General features: G+C 54.2%; 1 protein-coding gene across 1 annotated transcript in view; it reads right to left on the bottom strand.

The window, feature by feature from the left end:
• ARHGEF17 (Rho guanine nucleotide exchange factor 17) overlaps positions 1-22,725 on the bottom strand; it is a 55,856-nt gene that overhangs the window by 16,769 nt on the left and 16,362 nt on the right. The window contains exon 2 of the mRNA XM_068988773.1: positions 1,326-1,403. Coding sequence (XP_068844874.1) covers positions 1,326-1,403 — 78 coding nt within the window. The remainder of the gene's footprint in view (positions 1-1,325; positions 1,404-22,725) is intronic.

Genomic DNA, 22,725 nt, shown 5'->3' with positions numbered 1-22,725 from the left:
GACCTCATCACTCACATTCACTGCTGAACCCTCCAGAGAACGCTGCCTGCTTCATGGCGGATTTGTACAGTGAATGAGTGAATCCTTGGGATGCTTCCCCAGGCTCTCCCTTCCACCCTTCACTCTTGCTCTGCCTAGGTGGTTTGAGAAAACCTGTCCCCAGTTATAACCACCAGGTCCCACTTTAGCTCAGACCCACACTCTCTATCCTGGGCTCCAGACCCTGGGCATTCCAGACCCCCACATCTGAACCTCAACTCACCATCTCACCCCCTCTTTTTCACAGAGGGCTCCTTTAGTGCCTTAGTCACCTAGGCCAGAGCCCAGGCACCATCCTGGGCTTCCCCATCTTGCCCCACGGCCAACCAGGTACCATGTCTGGCCCGATTGGTCCACTTCCTAAATATCTGTCCCCAACTCCCCTCTCTGCAGTCTCCCCCCAGGTGGTGGCCTCTTCTCCCTTGCCTGGCCTCAGTGGCCCTGGCCTCCTCTTCTGCTACCCTCCTCCCAGCAGTCAGATAGACTTTATAAAGCGTGAGTCAGACTATACACTGCCCCTGCTCAAAGCCTTTCAATAATTCTTAGGACCCTTGGTAGAGTCCAAATTCTCCTCCTGCTACTGAGGGTCCCCACCACGTGAGCTCTGCTGGCTCCCTCAGCATCACCACAGGACTGACCCCTGTGCTCTGTGCTGGCTACGTGGACTCCTGAAAGGGCCAGGTCTTTCCTTACTCGACCTTGCACGAGCTGTTCCTGCTACTGAGAAGACAGGGCAGAAGGAAGCCAGCATGTCCTCCGGGGAAAATTCCTTGACCCTTTACCTCCCAGGTGCCCCCCATCCCAACCTGATGCCTTAAGAGCTCATATACTCAACTATGTCCCTAGCAGGACTGTCAATTCCTACAGCAGAGGCTTGTCTCTTATTTGGCCCGGTGTTTCCTGCACCTGGAACAGGGCCTGGCACATAGCGCATGCTAACATTTAATTCCATTCAATCAACATTTTTCCAGTCAATGAATGAAGTGAAGGCAGGGTCGGGGCGGGGTGGGAGCAGAGGGGGTTCACAGACCTAAGCTCAGACCCAGCATTGCCAGGAGAGGTGGGAGATCAGCAGGAGGAGGGCGCGTCTGCCGCCGGTGCCCCAGTCTGGCCTCCTCACGGCTCCTCTGCATCCACTCCTGCCCTGGAGGGAGCGTCCTCTACGAGGGGTGGTGTGCCCCACGGTCATTCCTCTCTAACCTCGGGCCCCGGGGCTCCCCCACGTCCAGCAGCCACCCAGACTCAGAATGGCTGCGCCCGGGGACCCAGGCCTCCCCAGGCCTCACCTGCACCAGGGTGCGCAGGGACTCCACGTACGACTGCTCTGTGTCCAGCAGGGTCATCGTCACGTGCTTCCGCATATCCTGGGGGGACAGAAGGCAGAGGGTGAGCAGTGCCTTGTCCCTTTCACACGCGCCGCCTGCAGCCACAGGGGCCCAGAGAGCCCACCCACGCCCTCTCCTAGGTCTTCAAGGCCTGTCCTCCCCAAAGCACCGTGGACCTCCACTCTCCAGGTCTGTGCTCACGTGTCCGCCTGCAGACAGTGCCTCTCCCTGCAACCCCCAGCCTGCCTCCCCAGACTGCGCTCCTCAACTCTCATCCCTCCACTCCCCTCTCCAGGGCTCCTGTTTACTTCTTGGCTCCCCTGTTGGACTCCTGAGAAGGACTCAAGAAAGTCAATAGCTTCTCACATTTGTGAAGGGCAATGCCTCCAGGTCATCCCTACTCCAGCTGCCAACTCCGAAAACCCCACCTCTGGGCTAAGTCCTGTGGGGTCAGACCCTGCCCTGGGCTTCACATCATCCCAGAAAGTCAAAACTGTCACTTTTTGCTACAATAAAGAAAAGGTGGCCCAGAGAGGTAAGGGCAGTGCTAAATGTCACGCAGCAAGGCAGGGGCAGGGCTCAGCCCCTCTCAGACAAGGCTGGGTCTCGGTTCACTCAGTGAAAGAGGTTACCTGAGCCTTACTCCATGCCAGGCACTGTTCTAAATGTCGTGCACTATTTTCTCCTTCTGACCATCCTGTGAGGTATGTGTGATTATTCTTCCCATTTTAAGGAGATCCAGGTAGCGATATCTCCATTCCGAGGCTCTGATGATCTGCATTAAGGAGACTCGCACTCATACCCTCAGGGGAAGGTGCACATCCCACAGGGCAGTCCCTGCTCTCTGGCAAGGTTTTTCTGGAAGTCAGTTTAGGGATGCCCTCTGTGTGTTCCATCCTGGGACTCAGCTTACCTGCCCCTGGCCACCAGTTCCTTTGCCTCCGGCCCACTCCTCCTCCAGGAAGCCTTCCCAGATGGCACAGCTCTCTCCCCCAAGCTCCTGGAGTGGTCCTAAGCCAAGTCCCAACTCCGCTTGGGCCCCAGATCTCTAGGGCTTATTCTCCCCTCTCCTTCCCAGTCAGTCCTCAGCTTGGCCTCAGCAGGAGCTTGGGCTCCAGCCATGAAGGCCTGCCAGTCAGCATGGATGCTCTTCGTGTGTGACGATGCCATGGTGGGTGTCTGTGTCTGTGGCCTCCCTCTAGTGCCCACCCCAGGAGCCTCTCAGGGTTGGGACTCAGCCGGTGGAGTAGGGCTGATCACTACTGTGCCACAGTCTGTGTCTGCTGAGTGGCCTAAGCACTGGGCTTGCCCAGTTGGCCTGATTCAGCCACTGCTCACCCCTCTACTAATAGACACCACAGGTCCCCCCCTCCCTCTGACTCAGGGACTTAGAGGTCAGGCCTGTCCCCAGGCCTGTACTACAACAAGGCATACTTTAAAAAGTAGGCTTCTATGCTAGGAACTCAGGGGTGGGAGTGTGAATGGCACCCCCTAGGGGGAGGGGAAGAGGCTGGCTTGCCCCCTCCTCAGTGCTGTGCTCTGATGGGTAAGAAGGCACTGGATTTTGTCTCAGAGCCCCCAGCTACAGCCAGACCACCTATGTTCAGTGCTTCTGAGGCCTTAAAAAACCAGGGCAGCTTCCAGTAGGAGGCAGCACCAGCTAGGCCCCTCAAGGATGAGAGCTTGGGAGGGAGGGCAACAAGGGCCAGAAGGGCCTCCCAAGGAAAGGCCCAGATGCCCAACCTCCTGCAGGGAAACACCTCAGCGTGTCACAGACGTGGCCTCGCTTCAGCCTCACACTCACAGCTCTATGACAGCACTTGTCATCGCCAATACACCGGTGAGGAAGTCAAGTCAGAGAAGTGGCCTGACCTGTCAGAGGCCACACAGCCAGTGACTGGCAGAGTGGGTAAGCGAGTCTCCTCAGCCACCTCATGCTGAGACTTAGGGGCCAAGAACTGAGAGTTCTCACTCAGACTGCCCAGCCAGCCATGAGCCATAGGGCCCCCAGCCTGTCCCCTCCCAGCTGTGTGACCATGGGTGGTCACCTAACCGCCTGGACTTCTACATTTTCCTTTATGAAATGGAACAAAAAATACCTCCCTCCCAGCGCTGGGAAAGCAAGGACCTGAGGAACAGGGCAGCTTTCTGCACACACTGGGTCTTTAAGGACCATCCTCACTGTGTCTTGGCAAGGCTGTTTATCTACATCTGTCTCCCTGCTGGACAGGCAGCTCTGACTGTTGGATCAGGCCAGACTTGGCCCTGGGTGGCACAGCACCCCCACCCAGCACTTCCCCAGCCCAGGCCTGCCAGGCCCAGCAGTGAGGGTCATGGGCAGGGAGGCCCCCTGAGGGAGGCAGGGCGGGTGCTGGGCCTGATGGCCCGGAGCTGGGGTTAGTAACTCATGCAGGGAGGCTGACGCTGCAACAGCCGTCTTTCCAGCCTCCTCCCTGCTCAAAAGCACAGTGGGCCGTCACTCAGCTGTCAGGTAGAGGTACGGAAAACAAGGCCAGCTCCCTGTCACTGCACTGGGCGCCCCTTCCGCACGTGCCCAGACACGGGTGTGAGTGTCAGTGGGGGCCAGGGGAAGCAGGGGACAGGCAGTGCAGCTGTCAACCAGATCAGCAGGCACACCTGTTCTGGGAGGGACAGCCCTGTAGGCCCAGCCTCCCCCACCCCAGACCTTCACTACACGGGGCCCTGAACGGGGAGGGGACGTGCGGCCCAAGGGGTACAGAAGGAGGACGGGGTGGGGTGGGGATGGGGGGGGCCCGAGGGGGGCCCTCCTACCAGTTTAACTGGGACATCATGACCCAAAGCCCGAGACTCCTACATATGCGGCATGAAGACAGAGACATGTGTACAGAGAGAAGCCGTAAGGCCAGACACCCCGCAAAGAGGAAAAATGCATCCAGGTCCTTAGAGAGACACACAATAGGGCATAGGGAGGAGGAAGGACAAAACCACAGCCCCCACTGGAGCCCAGGAGAGCGGAACAATCGAGTCCAGGCCCAGAGAGACAAAGCACAGAGGCAGCGGGTGGAAGCCGCCCCCTCCCCCGCAGGGGAGCACACACAGAGCCAGGAATGGGGACACCACCACTGCCACCCCAGCACTACACCTCCCAGGCCCAGTGACTCCAGGGAGAGGATGGCAAGGAGGGGAGCAAACCTGACCGCCCCTTACCCCCCAGCACATACGCTCATCCTGAGACAGAGGCTGGCAAAACCTCCTCTCCCTGAGCCTGTGGACCCAGGGTACCCTGGTGACAGTCTCAGCCTCCAGGCTGACCTGCATCGGCGCTCAGCACAGGACTGCCAACCACTGCTGGGTTTCAGGGTGCAGGCCTGCTACCCAGCTGAGCTTGCCAGCTCTTCTGCCATCCCCAGTTTGCATTCTGGTGGCACCAAACCTCAGCATCTTGCTAGCCACACCACCCCTGCCAGGACTTCTCACACACCCTCCATCTCCCTGTCACCATCACTGATCACTGAGTCCCCAGCCCCACAGCCAGGCAGCTGCTGGGCCCCAGCATCTCTGCCTGTGCCTCCCCCAGTCCGGGGCGCCAGACTTCTAAGCCTTGGCCCAGGTCCCTCAATGCTCCTCCCCCTCCCCGTACCTGGGCCTCCCCGGGCTCCTCAGGGTCAGCGCTGTTGCTCCCCCCGGCGGGCTCCCCGGAGGCGGCGGCCGGGCCCAGCTCGCGCATGTCTTCCAGCGCGATGGTGAACTGGGCCAGGGTCTTCACCATCTGTAGCATGCGGCCGGCCCGCCGCCGCCGCCGCCGCCGGGGCGGGGGCGCCGGGAGTCGACGGGCCCCCTCCCTCCCACCGAAGCTCCCTCCGCGGGGCTCAGCCGGGCCGCGGCGGCGGTCGTGCGTTATCAGTTCCAGCGGCGATCTGATGGCGGCGGCCGGGCCCGCGGCGGCGCTGTAGCCTCCTCCGCTGGGCGAGTGCGCCCGGCGAGCCCCGCGCGGCGCCGCCGGCAGCGCGGAGGGGAGGAGGGAGTCCCCCGCCCCCGGGCCACCCCGCCCCCTCCACTCGGGCCCCTCTCCCCCAACACGCCAAGGGCGCCCCGCCTCGCCCCCGCAGCTTCGCCACACGGCGGCCTCCGGTCGCAGACCTATCTCCCTCTGTGGACACAAGTCCGCGCACACCCGTGGACAAAGGCGAGTACACTTTTTTCCCACACCTGTACGCACGGAGGCACACGCAGGGACATGCAAATACCCACATAGAACCAGCCCACATACATGGATGCCTGCCCTCGGTCCTCGATTAGTATACACGTGTGGGTCAGAGCCAAGGACACACACAACAACATAGTCCCATACAGACCTGAACCCTGACACACACGTGAAACCGCCCCAGTGCTGCACGCAGCCACACGTGCTTCCATGTTCATGCAACTATAACCAGGCACAAATAGGCACACAAATTTAGGGATGTGCACACATACACATCCCTGGAAACTGCTGCTGTCCTCCATCCAGGGACACAGCACTTGGACCATGGAGCAGACTACCGGGCAAGGGCGTACCCTGAGTCACTCTAACACCTGCTCCACCCAGTAGACCTGTGTCCTATTCCTCTCCACCCCATCCCACTACCACCATGGGTAGGGGGCTCAGGCATTTATAGGCATAGCCCCCCCCCCACCACCAGACTGTCTTCCAGGATGCCTCCTGGCAGGATCCTCAGAAACTGTTCCCTAAATCCCAGGTGGTGCCCAAACCTATTCCAGACTGATTTAATCATAAGGGGCACAAGTGAGCTTGGTTTTGTACCAGTTTCTACCTCACCATGGGGCTCTGATGTGCCCTGCAGCTGCCTGGGGAACTCATAATTCCCTAGTATACTGAAGGCTCCCACACTCACCACACTCCTAACGGATTCTCTCCCTAAACCTGCTTCCCTCTGGGTTTCCTGCACAGTGGAGAACTCCTGACCCCATCAACCAAGCCAGTCCCAGTCCCCACAGCTCCCCCATGCTTGAGAGCCCCTTCCCCTGCCACTTCCATCTTAACTGCGAGAAACAAACCAGGCTCTCTCCTACCCCAGGGCCCTGGCCCTTGTCTCTTTTCTCTCCTACAAGTGCTTTTCTAAAATTTATTTATTTGGCTGCACCAGGTCTTAGGTGCGGCATGAAAACTCTTAGTTGCAGCATGGGGGGGTTTAGTTCACTGACTAGGGATCAAACCCAGGTCCCCTGCATTGGGAGCATGGAGTCTTAGCCACTGGACTACCAGGGAAATCTCTACAAGTGCTTTTTCTTTTCCCTTAAGACTAGTCATAATGCAAATGTCACCTCAGGGAAGCGTTCCCTGAACCTCTGATTCGGTCAGGTGCAGCTGGTCTATGCTTTCAAAGAGGCTCAGTTTTTCTTAACCAGGTATCACAGATTAAAATTATACATTTGAGCTAGACTGATGCTCCTCTCTTCCCAAGTGACTGTAAGTTCCTTGAGGGCAGGGCACACAACCCTTTCATAAGCCATAGCCCTCTGTGCGTAGATGCTGGCTAATGAAACAATAACTCCAGCAATTCTTCCTTCTCCCTTTCCCCACACACCAAGCAGTCACCACCTAGAGGCAAAGAGCCCACGCATGTCCCAGCTCATAAAACTTTCCTGGCATCCCCATGGCACAGGATCAACTCTTCCTGCTGGCCCTTGCAGCCTCCTATCCTGCTCTGCCCCACTGCCTCCCCATTCCCCTGTTTGGCCCTCAACTAAGGTGAGTCCACACCCCACACCCCTGGCCAGTAGTAGCATCTTCAGAGTCCCCAGATATCCAATACTAAAATTTTAACTCCCCAACAGACCAACCCCATGTAGCCAATAATGAGAACAGGCATAGGGAATTCCAAGAAGGTAGCAAGAGAAGACCGAGGTGACCTGCACCTGGCAGGGGTCCCAGGGCAGTGAGCACTAACTACCCAGAGCTGAGGGTGCTCCCACAGGCCACACTAGGGGGCGGAGCCTGACACCTGATGGGTGCTCGCTAAGTCTGCCCTGCATAGTGAGGGAAGCACTAATGAACCCATCTGTCTCTCCTGGGTCTCATGAGAGCCCCACCCTAAGCAACTCTTGAGCCAGTCCGCTGAGTGAAAGAACAAATGCAGGCAAGAGTGGGTGCTCTGCGTGAACTCCCTTCCTGGTCCCTCTCTAGCAGTGGTTCTCAAAGTGCGTCCCTGTGCGACTCCTGGGGCCGTGTTAGAAATGCACATTCTCAGCCTCCCTGACACCACCCAAGGAGGCAGAAGCGGGGGTGCTCCGGGAGAGCCCAAGCCCTCTTCTGCCTCTGGTTTGGGACCAGTGAGACTCCCCACTTGTCACCTTCTGAGTGACATGGACTGTGGACTTCCCTAGGGGCAGGGCCTGCTCCTCTTTCTCCTCCTCTTGGGCTCATAACATTGGGGAGAAGGTTGGGAACAGCCAGACCAGTTAATTGAGTGATGGTTTGAGCAAGGAGGATGGACACCAGTACAAACAGCCAGGTCCCAAAGGTAATCCCACATGAGTAAAACAGTGATCCGAAGGCCTCACCCCAGGCCCATTGCTTGATCACTGTAGCTACTTAACTCCACACTGGCTTTCTCTCTGAACGCCTCCTTCCCTATTTGACCCTCTCTCCAGCTATATGACCTGGGCCTTATTTCCTCTCAGTGGCTGCGAGGCAGTGCCGAGCTGGGGCTTGTTAGTGAGTTGCTTTCATTCCCTCCCTCACTCCAGCGAGACCAGGCCCTGCAGAGATGAATCCTTTCTGGCTGGCACCCAGGAGCTCCCAGACAACACACAGGGCTCAACAGAGGGAATCACTCATGCCTCAAGAAATGGGGGTGAGGGGTATTTAGGGAGGGCTTCCTGGAGGAGCCAGGCAGGTCCCAAGGTCAAGAGATCGAGAGGCACGTGGGTGCCCAGAAGGCAGAGTTCACCAGAGGCCCCCGCCCTGGAGAGCACGGTGAGGCCTGGTGCTGACAGCACTGCGCGCTGTGGCTGCTTCATTAAAGACGGCTAATTAGATCCAAGCCCATTGCTGTGGCAACACAGGGGCTAGTGGGGGTGGGGAGATGAGGGAAGCTGAGAGAACAGGAGTGCAGAGTGCTGCATCAGGCATCTCCCCTATATCTGCACAGGTATCAGAGCTCCTCAGAGTCCGGTCAGCTGGGGTGGAGGCTGAAGACACCCCTGGGCAGCTTGGATTCTGTTGGAGCTCCTCTGAGCTCCCATTTCAGGCACAGATTTCTTTTCCCTTTGGGTATCTGCAGTTGTTTCAAGTGAATCTGGCTCAGAATAGTTTTTGTTTAATTGTTCAGGTAGTTGGTATAGGCCCATCTAGTCCCCCTCTTCATACCCTAAACCCCACCAACACCCCATACACCACCCTCCCCAGAAGCAGGAAAGGGCTCTGATCCATGAGGCCTCACTCCAGGAGGCCAGCTGGGCACCCCTGCCAGCCCTGGGTGACACCAATCCTCCCAACCCTGACCTAGTCTGTGACTGCTTCCCCAGCTCTGAGGGAAGTCTTAACAACTCGCCAGCCTGCCTCTGGACACACTCCCACCCCGAACCCCACCAAAATCACCTGCAAGACCTCTAGCCCACTTAGGGCCATGTGAGCTGGGCCAACTGGGGGACCAGTGATGAAAAACAACGTATGGATGGCTAGTGAGTAATGGCTGAAAAAAATAACAGGGTGGATTGATGATGGATGAATAAATAAATGGGTGGAAGAACAGAAGGATGAATCGATGACAAATGAGCACAAATGGACACACAGACACATGATCCAACGGATGAGAAGTTAACTGAGTTTTTATTTTACTCATTTGTTGACAGTTTAACAAATATTTATTCAGTACCTTCCAGGTACCAAGCACAGTGCTGGGTGGAGACTTAGAGGTAAGAAAAAAGTCTGTGCCCTGTTGGGCACCACAGTTTGTGTGGGAAGATAGGAACTTGAAAACAAAAATGGCAAGCACAATGCAGGTTTACGGGTGGTGGATCCCATCAGGCTCTGGCAGGCTGGGAGGCGTCTCCAGGTTTTTACAGAGCACAGATACCAAAGTATTTACCAGCAGTGTCTGGGCCCCAGAGCTGCTCAAATCAGAACACTGGGAACTCCATAATCTTAGAATCTTAACCACCACTCTTAACCATCACTAATGCTATTTAAACACTTTTCAGGCACCCCACCCCTGCTTTCCAAGCCCTGGCTCTTTTGATCCCCACGGCAGTCCTACATGAAGGGTTTCGATACTGTTATCCCTGCATTTTACAAACAGGGGACCTGAGACTCAGGGAAGTCACCTACACAGTAAGCAGTGGAGCCTGGTGGCTGCTTTCAGGGCCCGTGCTCTTAAACCACCACCTCCCCTGGAAAGAGCCCCCTCCACTTCCCCTGGGGCTCACCTGCCTCCCTGGTGCCCTAGTTGCCTGAACTGCCTTTCTGCACCCTCATCTGTACTGAGACAATGACACATTCTCCTGACCCAGGTCGGAATTGGTAGAAAACAAAATGCTGTCCATCCACAGGCAATGCTGGGATCACGGAGGCGCCTCTTCCCTGGGAACTGAGCCCTGGCTAATGGCCCAGATGGACTGTCTGCGTTCCTGACCCCACCAGTGTCCACGGGCCTGGAGTTAGTACTGGATGTTCCCAACCCAATGAGCTATCCATTTCACTGATGGCTGCTGCCCTTCTCAGGTCCTCAGGCTCATCACTGAAAGTTCCAAAAGAGGGATTTCTGGGCACAGCAATTAGGAGTGCAAACTATGGAGCCAGAGAGTTTGGGCTCAAATCCTGGTTCAACCAGGTGATATGACCTTGAGCAAGACTCTTTCCCCTCTTGGGGCCTCGGTCTCTCCATCTGTTCCTGTTTGAGACCCCTTCCCTCTTCCTCCCATCATCCATCCCTTCCCACGTCACAGCCTGTCCCTTACAGACCCTCCCTTCTGGGAGGAGGGACCTCTCAAGGCTCCACCGAGTTCCCAGGCCTCAGGCAGCTGCAAGGGCAGTCTCCAAGCCACAGGACTCCCTCGGGACTGGCTGCTCTGGATGGGCCCCAGAATTCTGGGGAATGTGCTTTGAGAACAGGAAGGGGAGAGATCAAGGGCCTAAGGAGCCTCAGGTCCTTCCTGCCACAGGGTCACCGCCCCACTCAGGTCAGACAGTGTGCACTTGGAGGTGGGATTATAAGACACACGCGTGTTTCAGCCGTGCAGGCTCATGCACGTGTCTGTGTGTCCCTGTCAGTGGTCTTCTGTGGCCACTCGACTGCACAGCACCTCTGTGGGTGGTGATCCCTGTGGTTCTTAGCAGAGGTGGAAAGTGAAGGGGCCACATCAGTAAAAACCAAAAACAGCTATAGCTGAGCATTCACCATGTGCCAGGCATGGGAGAAATACTTTATATCACTGTCTCATTTTATCCTCATAAGCAGTCCAGGGGAGTGTGGTGGCTTGCATTTTTCAGATGGCTATCACAGTATCTTCCACGACACATGGTCTTCTTACAATGTGGTACTGACCCTCCTCCTATAGAGTGATGAGGTTAATGTTCCCTACCCTTGAAACTGGGTGGACCTTTGTGACTGCCCCAACCAATAGAGTACAGCAGAAGGGATACTATGTGACATCCAAAGTGAGGTGGTCCAGTGATTAAGACGTTGCCTTCCAACGCAGGGAATGCCAGTTCAATCCCTGGTCGGGGAGCTAAGACCCCACATGCCTCATAGCCAAAAAACCAAAATATAAAACAGAAGCAATACTGAAACAAATTCAAAAAGACTTTTAAAAAATTCTCATTAAAAAAAAAATCTTAAAAAAAAGCAAAAACAAAGCTGGGCCATACCCATTCCATGCTCTTCTACCTTGCTGTCAGATCACTCATTCTTATAGCCCAGCACCATGTTGTAAGGAAGCCCAGGTCACACGCAGAGGCCATGTGCAGGCTACCCTAGCTGACAGCCCAGATGAGGTCCTACTCAAATACCAGCAGAAACTGCCAGATTTGTGAATGAGCATGACTTTGAGATGAGTCCAGCCCAGCTACTACTTGACTATGACTGCCCAAAAGATTCTGAGCTAGAGCCACCTAGCTGAGAAAGCAGGCCCGGAGAAGTGAAGAAGCAAGCCATAGCTACGGAGTCAGTAAGTGGCAGAGCTGGGATAAGCACCCAGGGTCCTCAATGTCCTGATGGGAGGGATGAAGTAAGAGGATGATTTCTGCACAGACCCAGATTTCACTGTTGGTCCAGAGGGGTCCATCTGGGACCCCAACCTCTGTAGCACTAGAAAATCTCCCCACCCTTCCAGAAACCACCTCTGATGGCTGAAAGGATTGAGGGGGCAGCTCTTACTCTCTATGCTGTGGCTCAGGCCCAGCTTCTGGCAGCTCAACCACGCTGCCCACCTTTCAGCCCAGAAGGGACACCCCACCCACTGTACTCCTGACCCCTCATCTCAGGGAATGACATGCACTCCGTATACCGTTGGTGGGGATGTTTACTTCCAAGTCATGTTCAGCAAGGCACTGTTTCTTATGTATCATCTCCTGTAATCCTCACACCGCTTCTGAGTTACATATCACTATTACTGCCATTTTACGGGCTTCCCTGGTGGCCCAGAGGTAAAGAACTTGCCGTCTTACGGGTGAGGAAACAAAGGCTAGGAGAAGTGAAGCATCTTGTCTGAGGTTATGAAGTTGGATGTGGCAAAACTGGCGGGGATTTAGCAAAGCTAGGGTCTGACCCCGCATAATCAGCATATCAGAGGAGTTGGGTGACTTCACCAGGGTCACAGAAAACATAAATGAGGAGTTGGACCAGGCCTAGAGTGCCTTGAATTAGATGGTTATGGGCTGTGTTCTCTATTCTGTCCCCTGGATAATGTCCATAGAAGCAGAGACCAGACCTCTCTACGTTTACAGCTGTGTCCCTGACATACAACAGGTGCACCATGTGTATCTGTTGATTGACTTGCTCTGACTTTAGTCAAGCTGCTCCTCCTTCTGGGATTCAGCTTCTTCCTCTGTAAACAAATGGGGGAGAAGGGAAAGTACAGGTGGACTCTAAACTCCTCACCAGGCTCCCTGAGAGAGGGCGATAAGTGAGGTCATGCCCGGAGATGGCGGGTGGACAGTCTGACCTTTCTCCCTGATTTCAGTACCAGGATCCAGTCTTCTTGCTTGCGTGAGGAAGTTGGAGCTCCAGGAACTGCACTTCCTCCAAACACCCACGGGTGGCAGCAGAGGCCCGCATGGCATGGGGCTGCGGTGCATGTGGTTTGAATTTAACTTCAGTCTTGTTTCATGTGGGTTTTTTCCCTTTCTTCTTCCATGGCTCTCCCACAACCACACCCCCACGCCTTAATCTGAAGAAGATACAGCTGGATCTTCCAGCCTGGGAAGGAAGGGTTTCCTAACACCATGGATAATGGCCGGAAGCAGGAGGTGGAGGTTAGGAGGTAGGAAAATAGACAGACCCCTACAGACGTGAAAAATGTCTCCTGAAGAGCTAGTACACTCTGAATTAACTCATCTCCAGGGCCCAAGAGGTTGGGACTGTCGCTGCCACTTCATAGGCAGAGAAACCAAAACCCAGATTTTCTGGGTCCCATATCTGAGTGGTGATGCGTGTGCATGTGCGTGTGCTTATGTGGTGTGTGTGGGTGTGCGTGTGCTGGGAGGGTGGATGGGTAGTAGGCAGGAATACCACTGGGAATCCGATGAAGTCTTAAGTGCATGTGCATGCTCAGTCATGTCCGACTTCTCGACCCCAAGGACTGCAGCCCGCCAAGCTCTGCTGTCCATGGGATTTTCCAGGCAAGAATACTGCAGTGGCTTTCCATTTTCCTACTCCAGGGGATATTCCCAACCCAGGGCTCAAACCCATGTCTCTTGCGTCTCCTCTACTGGCAGATGGATTTTTTACCACTGCACCACCTGGGAACCCCAAAGTCTTAAAGTTGTTGTTAAGTCACTCAATCATGTCCAACTCTTTGCGACCCCACGGACTGCAGCACACCAGGCTTCCCTGTCCTTCACCACCTCCTGGAGCTTGCTAAAATTCATGTCCATTGAATTGCTAAATCTAGCAACCCTAGCTCCCTGGAAATGCACCCACCCACCCTGTGCACACTGCTGCTCACAACAGTGGTCTGGCCCCTGGTCCCAGTCCTGGCTCAGAATTTGTGGATGAAGTCAGCTTCCAGAGCCCTTTCCTATCAGCTCTAAAAATTATTCATTCAAAATGTTTAAACCTTGCTCAGCACAGAACACTGCATATATACTGGGCCCAGCACCACCATCTTCCAGCTGTTGCAAATATCCCTTCCCCTCAGCCTTGGTTTTTTTCACTTCAAAAATGAGGGTGGAGCTTCCCTGGTGGCTCAGTGGTAAAGAATCTGCTCGCCAATGCAGGAGACACGGGTTCCATTCCTAGTTGGGGAAATCTCACATGCCGTGGGACAACTAAGCCTGAGCAACTAACCCCAGCTCTAGAGCCTGTGCTCAGCAACAAGCGAAGTCACTGCAATGAGAAGCCTGCACACCGCAACTAGAGAGTAGCCCCTGCTCACCACAACTGTGTGCCACAGAGACGACCCAGAGCAGCCACAAATAAATAAATCTTTTTTTAAACGAGGGGGAACATCTATTGCAGAGTAAGTGCTCTGCAAAGGAGAGCTCGCTTCCCTCACCTCCACCCGTTCCATGCAGGCAGGCTGGGGTGAAGGATCGTGGGAACGGAAGTCAGCCAGTGCCTGTTTCCAGCCCATCCTGTTCCCTCCCTCCTTCCCTCGAACCCAGGCACAGTTGTGGGGGGGAGCCTCCATTTGTGTGTGCTGTCGGGGTGGGATGGGGTCTCCTGCCTCTAAAGCGGAAGATGACTCACTAGGCTATGGGCCAGGCACCCTGGGAAAGGCCAGGCCAGCCTCAGGCCAGAGCCTTGGGGAGCCAGGAGGCAGGGAGGAGGTGGGGCAGGGCTTGCCTGAGCCATAGACATCATCCTGGGGGCTCTCAAAGCTCCGCAGCCAGAAGAACCCATCTTCCCCACTTCCCACAGTGCCAGAAATTCTACTCAGACCAATGAAGGCCCAGGGAAACTTGAGGGTCTATCAGCTCCTGCTGCTGCTGCTGCTAAGTCACTTTAGTTGTGTACGACTCTGTGTGACCCCGTAGACGGAAGCCCACCAGGCTCCCCCGTCCCTGGGATTCTCCAGGCAAGAACAATGGAGTGGGTTGCCATTTCCTTCTCCAATGCATAAAAATGAGAAGTGAAAGTGAAGTCACTCAGTCGTGTCCGACTCTTAGCGACCCCATGGACTGCAGCCTCCCAGGCTCCTCTGTCCATGGGATTTTCCAGGCAAGAGTACTGGAGTGGGTTGCCATTGCCTTCTTCCCTATCAGCTCCTACAAACCCACTAATCTGGCCTCTGTTCTAGACGTGGATGCTGACTGAAGAAGGCAGAGGTGCTCCCTTCCCGTCTGAGCTCACAAACCATGGCTAGGGCAGAGCCAGCCCATGATCGGTAAACTCCATGTGTGTGAATTAGTGGATGAATGAAGCAAGTATCAGTGTACTGAATGTGCACAGCACCTTAGGAATGTCCGCGTCCAATCTTCCCTCGAAGGAGGGAGCCAGGGAAGGGACTGTTCCTTTCCATTTTACGTATGGGCACTGAGGCCCAGAGAGGAAAGTGTCTCCTGACCCCCAGGGAACCAGGCCCTTGGGGCTCCACTACCACAGCTTATTCAAAGGAGCCCAACCAGCTAGGAGGCCTCATGGGCCCCACCTCTCATGCCCCTACCCTATTCTAGGACCCAGAAGACACGCCCAAGAAAGGAGCAAGTTCTATCCATTACTCTGGCTCTGGAGTGAGCCCTGAGCCCCGGTGACCCTGGCCCAACCCAGAGACCAGGGAAGCGCCACTGCCCCCCAACCCCGACCCCACCCACACCAGACAAGCCAAGGGTAGCTGAGATGCTCAGGGACAGTGACTATACCCTACTCAATGATCCTTCCAACCCTGCCTCAAGGGGGCTGTCACTGGGCTGGGGCCATGCTGACAAAAGTGGTCTCTGCCTTGACTGACCAGAGGCAGCCATGGCTTCTAAGCCTTTTTGCACTGTATCAGCAACTGGTGACCAGCCCTAATGCCCACCGTGTGTGTATGTGTGTGTGGTGTGTGTCTGTGTGTAAAGCATGTTTGTGGTGGGGGGTTGCAGTACACAGCAAGATTTATAGCTGAAGGTCAGCCTGAGCCAAGTCTAGGTTCTGAGCCACTCTCCCAAGGCATCAGAATTAGGACCACCACATCTAGGAAGCTGTCTTGACAGCCCAGATCTGTCAACTCCCCGCTCCTTTTCTGAGCTCCTTGGACTTCTGGTGTTGCAGCCTCAAAATCTCAGCATTTCTCTGGGCTTACTATTGTGATACTGACAATAAGAGACACCAACTCAGCACTTTAGTCTACAAAACGCTTGCAGGGCCTAATGTCATCAGATCCTCACAGCAACTCAGTGGGGAGATAGAGGCTCAGTGAGGACCCATAACTTGCTCAGGTTCTTGTGAGCAGGAGGTTGTGGGGCTGGGGTGCAAATGCCCCCTCTTCCACTGAACTGCTGCGGGTGTTTGGGTAAATCAATTAACCTTACTGTGGCTGAAGACAGGAAGAGAGCAATGGCATACAAACAGGACTTGATCTCCCTTGAGAGGTTCAGAATGTGCTGCTCACAGGTATTTATTTTAACCTCCAGATCAGCCTCCTGGGGGGGGGGCTATTATTTCCTGCTTTACACAAAAGGATGGTGGGCACAGCGAAGTCCAGGCCCTGGCTCAAGGTCTCACAGCAGACAGGGTTTGTGCATCTGGGGAGCCAAGGAGTCTGGATATCCACACCTATTCCACAGTGCATGAGATGGGGTCCCTCCAGCCCAATGGAGAAATTCAGATAGCAGGCCAGGCCCCCAGCACAAGGAGGCTACTCACACTGCCTTCTTCACAAGGCGGGAACTGACCACAGAGCTCTTTCAAATGCCATGGAGAAATGTTCAGTATAATATTAAATGAAAGAAGCAAGGATTTCCCTGGTGGTCCAGTGGTTAAGAATCTGTCCGCCAATGCAGAGGACACAGGTTTGATTCCTAGCTCAGGAAGATTCCACACCACAGGACAACTAAGTCCGTGCTCAAACGACTGAGCCTGCATGCTGCAACTACTGAAGTCTGCACATCCTACAGGCTACACTCCGCAACAGTGGAAGCCACGGCAATGACAAGCCCAAGCACTGGGACTAGAGTAGCTCCCATTCACTGCAACCAGAGGAAGTCTGTGGACATCAGTGAAGACCCAAATAAATAAAGGGTAGCCAAAATAAATAAATAAAAATTTAAAAAAGAGGCCACAGACATGCAGCACACCATCTCAGCATCATGAACTATACATAGGAATATGCAAGGAGAAAAGCCTGCACTGATGGCTGCCTTGGTCACTTGGAGGCCCACAACTGTGCCTCAGCGCCTTCCTCTATATAATAGAGAATTTAAAGGACTTACTTAGCATAGGACCTGGAACAAAGAGCTCTCAATAAATGTTGGCTGTGATGAATAACCAGAGAAGCTTAAAAGGCAGGTCGTCTCAGAGCTAATCTTGACCAGCTCTCTTCCAGGGCAGGCAGCCCTTGGCAGCCCTTTCTTGCGGCCCCAGAACCAAGCAGCTCCCTTACAAGGGTCCCCTGGCAGCTCCTTGTACCATGGGCAGGTCTGTGCAGGGGAAAGGCCAAGCTGGGCTGGGTCCCTCAGTCCCTGAGTGGCCTTAGTATTGGACAGTGGTGACCTTGGGAAGGATCGTCCATCTCCCATCCTAAATCCTCTGGTCTCAGACCTTGCTATGGGGTTATTTTCCAGGAGCAAGGTTGGGAGGGGCTTCCTGGGTGTCTCTCTTGTCCCCAGCCCAGGACACCACCTCTGTCCCTCCCACTGTCTCTGGGATAACTGAGAAACCTTTACTGCAACACTTTGTGCCTTTTCCATTTTCTCCTTTGGAAAACAAATGAGAGCCAGCTGGGTCTGACCTCCCCTCATCCCACCGCCAACCCCTCCACCTCCCAGGGGTGAGAGGCCCTCTCTGTCTCCTCCTTGGACTAGCAGAGAACCCCCAAGAGGAGGGGCCCTGTGAGCTGAGTGTTGCTATGGCAATGGAGCCCTGGAATTTGACCACTGGGGCCCAGGAGTGGGGGTGGGGAGTTGGTACAGGCCATGCTGGGGGCAGGGAGGAGGGTCCATAGGTCCAGGAAAGCCAAGAAGAGCAAAGGCAGGGCAGGGGTCAGGTCCTTCCATGGCCTCAGTTTCCCCATCTGTTAAGGGGAAGAGGCATGGACCTCAAGATCTCTCTTTCCAGCTCCTATCTAAACTGGAATCTGGGTGAGGGCTAGGAGTGGGGGAAGTAACCAGAGCAAGGTCAGTTGTCCCTTTGATGGATAGAGACTGTGGGGAACAGGGACCTACCCCAGTAACACAGTAAGTCCAGAGCAGAGCCAAGACTTTACCCTGGGTTGAGGTCGGGGCGGGGGGTGTCTGTCCACTCTGACTTTCCCGTTTCTCTACTGGTGAGGACAAGAATGCCTGTTTCATGTCTGGGGGTAGAGGACCTCCAAGAACTGGCTCAGCCCACAGTCCTGAGACAACAGACGATGTGGCTGCCCCCAGCAACCCCCTGCATTCCTGGATCTGGTGGGCTGGCAAAGGGCCTGCCCCTACCTCTGCTTGCAGTGCCGGGCTGTAGTGGGTATTTTTAAATGGGTGCCTGCCCATCTCCACCTCCCCACCTGCCCACTCCAGGAACACAGTGAATTCTACTGCCAGCTCCCCTCCAGGTCAGCCAAGCCCGAGTAGGGGCTAGATTGATGGCCATCCTCTATGCCCCTGCCTCCAGGCAGCCCTCTCTTGCTGGCTTCCTCCTTCCTTACAGTCAACCCTGCGATCAGGGTGATCTCCAGGGCCCCTTCATCTATGATACTCTAGGCCCAGAGACAGATGGGACTTGTCCAAAGTCACACAGCACAGATGAGGATTTGGGAATGAGACGCCACCCGCCTCTGCCCTGTCTCCACCTGTCCATCAGGTTATTCCATGCTGCCCCAAGCCTTCCTCACCTCTTGGCAACTGATCCCCAACAGCCACAGCCCTGTTCCCCTCCCACTCTAAAAAGATGCTCCCATTCTGACCAAGTAACGCCTGAGTTGAAAATGCCAGCCATCTGGAAGAAAAATCGAGTTGGAACCAGAACTCACACTACACAGGATGAATTCCAAGTGGATCAAAGATGCAAATGTAAAATAAAACAAGAAAACATAAAATATCAATACCAGAGGAAAACATGGAAAAACGGCTTTATAAGCTTGGACACCGAGAGGCCTTTCTAACCATGACTCCCAACCTAGAAGCCATAAAATAGGAGCTTGATAAATTAGACCACACAAAAATTAAAACTTCTGCATGGCAGAAATACACTATAAACAAAGTCAAAAGTGAAGTGACAAGTCAGGAAAAAATATTTGCAATCCATAACCTAGACAAAGGACCAACCTCCCTAAAATTTTAAAAGTTCCTAGTAATTTAAAAAACAAAAGGCCAATAACCCAACACAAAAATGGGCAAAGGATGCAAACAGTTCACAGAAAAGAGAATCCAAATGTCTTAGACAATTGGAAAGATGCTCAGCCTTACTCATTATAAGATAAATGTAAATTAAAATATTGAGATACCATGTCACCCACCAAATTGGGAAAAACACCCAAAGGTCTGACTCGGTGAGGCTGTGGGGAAGAGCTGTCTTTTTCAGGTAGTAGACCCCTGTGGACAGCTTCAAAATTAAAATCACATGTATGCTCTGTTCCAGCAATTCCACTCTCAAGAAATTGCCCTAAACATACACCAGGCCCCATACAAATGAGCCTACGAACAAGTTCATTCACTGCAGCACTATCTGTAACAGCAAAAGACTGAAAACGACCGAAATATCCTTTACAATGTGGCTAAATACCGCTTGGTAATCTGTGCAGTGAGACACCATGCGGTAAAGAGGGAATACAGAAGCTCTCAGGACACTGATGAGGCAGCCTTCCAAGTGATATTCAGTGGAGAGAAGTGTGGACCGTGAGCTACTATCTGTGGGCAAAGTCAGTGCATTTGCTGGTATTTGCATATACAAGGATTCACAAAATCTAATAACTCAGTTCCCGGGATATGGCAGGGAGGCTATTGGTAGGGAGGAGATTTTTCACCCATTTTGATTTTTATTAACCATGTGAATATATTATCTATTCAAAATTTCAAATATATACATTGAATTAAAAAAAAAATCCTTCCCCTCACAGTCTGGCTCCTAAGCCTGCTCCAGCCTCACATCTCAGTTCTGAACAGCTTTTGCAGCCTTTATCCTCCTTGTCACCCATCAGAGGCCTCAGCCTCTTCCTCATGAACCATCCCTTCTGTGCACTCCCTCCTGGGTGGGGACCCTCTGGGCTCCCAGCCGCTGTACATCTCGGTCCCAGCCCTGATCACCCCTGTGGTCACTGTCTGTGAGTGTCTGCACACAGCCCTGCGTTTCCGCCTACACACAGCACCAAGTCCAGAGCGGCTCCAGATGAATGAAGAAGGAATGAAAGAGTGGTGGGCCGCCCTGGACCCTGGGTTTGGAACCTTTGTCTTTGCTTTCTCTCTCTGCTCTCCTAGTCGGTCTCTCGGACAATTCCAGTCCCACCTGCGAGTTCCTCCAAGATGCTCTCCCTGGGCCCCTTGTAGTCATACAGGGGCTTGACAAAGTCCTTTCTTCAGAGAACTGCTAAATTCCTCCTTCACAGGCCACCTCTCCACCCACACCCACTCCTTAGGTTGAGCAACCTCAGGGCTGGGCTTTGATTGAACCAGAGTTTGGAAATGAGTCCTCAGCCTGGATTAAGGTCCGGGGGGCTGGAACTCTCTGGGCAACTGTGAACAATCCTGCTCCTCTCTGGGCCACAGATACTCTCTGTAAAGTGAGGTTGGCATCAGGCAGCTTTACAGCAGGGTGAGGATTTCTGCCACTGAGAAGCTGGCAGATCCTCAAGCCCACAGAATCCCAACCCACCTCTGGTAGCCCCTTAGCTCTGCTCCTAGGGCAGCTGCTTGGGGGCAAACTCTGAGCCTCTCGTGGGAAACTCAGTTTCTCCCTCCTCCCACAAAGATGACCCTCTAGGATATTCCTGCTAACTCCATCCACTCTCTCCACCCCTGGGAATCCTCCTCAGCCAGGCCAGGCTACTAACCTCCCTTTTCTTTCCAATCTACCTTATGACTTCCTACTGATTCTCAGTGGTCAGTGCTCCAGCCCCACCACCAGATACATTGTCACATTTCTCACCAAAACCCTGTAACAGGTGCCATCACAATTATCCCCATTTTACAGATGCACAAACTGATCCACAGAGGGACTAAGTACTTGTTCATTGTCACAGAGCTAAGAGGAAGAGCAGGATTTGAGCCTTAGCCATCTGGCTCCAATCTGTTCCAACCATTACACCAACACAACTGGATGCAGGGTCAAGTTCAAGCACGCAGGCTGGCCCCCGACTTCCTGGGTGACCCAGTCCTTACTGACCCACCAGCATCAAATTCCCCACTGCATCACAGTGACTGCATCATGCTCTGGCTGTCATACTTCCTCCAACCCATCACACTCTTCTATACCCTAGACTCTGGCACGTGCTAGGCTCTCTGCCAGGTGCAGCCTCCCCTATCTTTATGCTTGGCAATTTCCTCCTCATTTCATGTTTCTGGTGGCCAGAGAAGTGGGGGCGCAGGCTGTGTGTTGGGCCAGGTTAGGCCAGTGCCCAAGGCGGGCAAAGCCTGGCTCCTGAGGCCTTGGAATTGCCAGGCTCAGGGCTCAGGCTTCCTCCTGCCAACACCTGTTCACACTTCCTTTTAACTCACTCTCAACTCTGAGGAAGTCTCCCTGACTCTAACCTAAATTACCTCACCCCAGAGGTACCAGTGGGACTCCTGAACTTCTAGAGGATCTGCCTCCACCAGACTCCAGGTGAGCGAGTGAGCTGGGCCAGACAGCATGCCAGCTCCCACCTCCCACAAAGGGGCCTGCCCCTTCCCAAGCAGCAGCAGTTGGCAATCGGGGTTTTCCCACCATTCCCACAGGTCATCCTGCTGGTCAAGTGGAGCCCTACCCAGCTCTAGAGGTTCCTGGTGGGGGGCACTGCTTGCTCACAGGAGCCCCAGGGTGGGGTGCTCCGTCAGCCTGGCCCCCCCCTGGAGAGCTGGCTCCCAGTGGGGTTTGTCCCTGCCCAGGGAGCCTGGCTGGGCTAAACTTTTTTGTGTGTGTGGGGAGTGCTGAACTTCTGAGCCTGCAGAGAAACTGAAGGGAGAGGTTGTTCAGCTCTAAACCCTACACCAGAGCCTCACTGCCCCCAAAAGAGATTTTCTGCCTGAGTCCCAGGGGGCTCCATGGAAGTACATCATGAGGAAGACGTGGTCAAAGGGCAGCCATGGGCCCACCTTCACTTAAATCAACAAGGTTCCAAGTTGACCTAGTTTATAGCTCTGTGTCAAGATTCCCCTAGAAAAAAAGGTTCTACTGTTTTTAAAAGCTTGGAAATTACTGCCCTGGGATCAGATCCAGACTTTCAGTGCCGGCCTTCCGGACTCCCCAGGACCCACCTGACTTCTTCAGAACCAGGGAGCTGTCATGGTACCCCAAATGCACCCGAGCTTTTCCATCACAGGCCTCTGCCTTCCTGGTTCTTTCTGCGTGAAAGCCCTTGGCCCCATTTCTGTCTGTCAGGGCCCCATTGGTTCTTCAAGGCTCTAGCCACTGCCCCACATCAGCCTCCCTTACCCTCCTTCTGAGTCTGAGTTCTCAGATGGGACTCCCTAGGGCAGGAACCCCTTCCCACATGCTCACCCTGAATATACAAGCACAGTATATAGTGAATGGAAATGGAATTGAATTTTAAAGGTTACCCCAGGCTTTCTTCAAGCACATTACCAGGCTGATCCCACAGTAAATTACCCAGGGCTAATTATAAAAGCCAGCAGCAGCTGTGCAGTCAGTTCAGTTACTTCACCAGTGACAATGAGCACCTAGTCCTCAGTCAAACTGCCGGACTTTCCCCCTGGGAGCGAGGTCCTGCTCCAGGCAGAAGGTAAGCTGAGGCCCTCTCCCCAGGCACCTGGTTCCAGTGTCCACTGTCCAACTTAGCCCCATGTTGGACACTCAGGGTTCCAGGGCAAGGAAGAACTGCTCTGTTCACGTCTCCCCAGATGGGTAACACCAACTCATATCCCTTGTTAAGCTGACACCTGGCCGCC

This window comes from Capricornis sumatraensis, chromosome 16, assembly GCF_032405125.1.
Source record: "Capricornis sumatraensis isolate serow.1 chromosome 16, serow.2, whole genome shotgun sequence".
NCBI lineage: Eukaryota > Metazoa > Chordata > Mammalia > Artiodactyla > Bovidae > Capricornis > Capricornis sumatraensis.
This window is presented reverse-complemented; position numbering and strand designations above follow the sequence as displayed.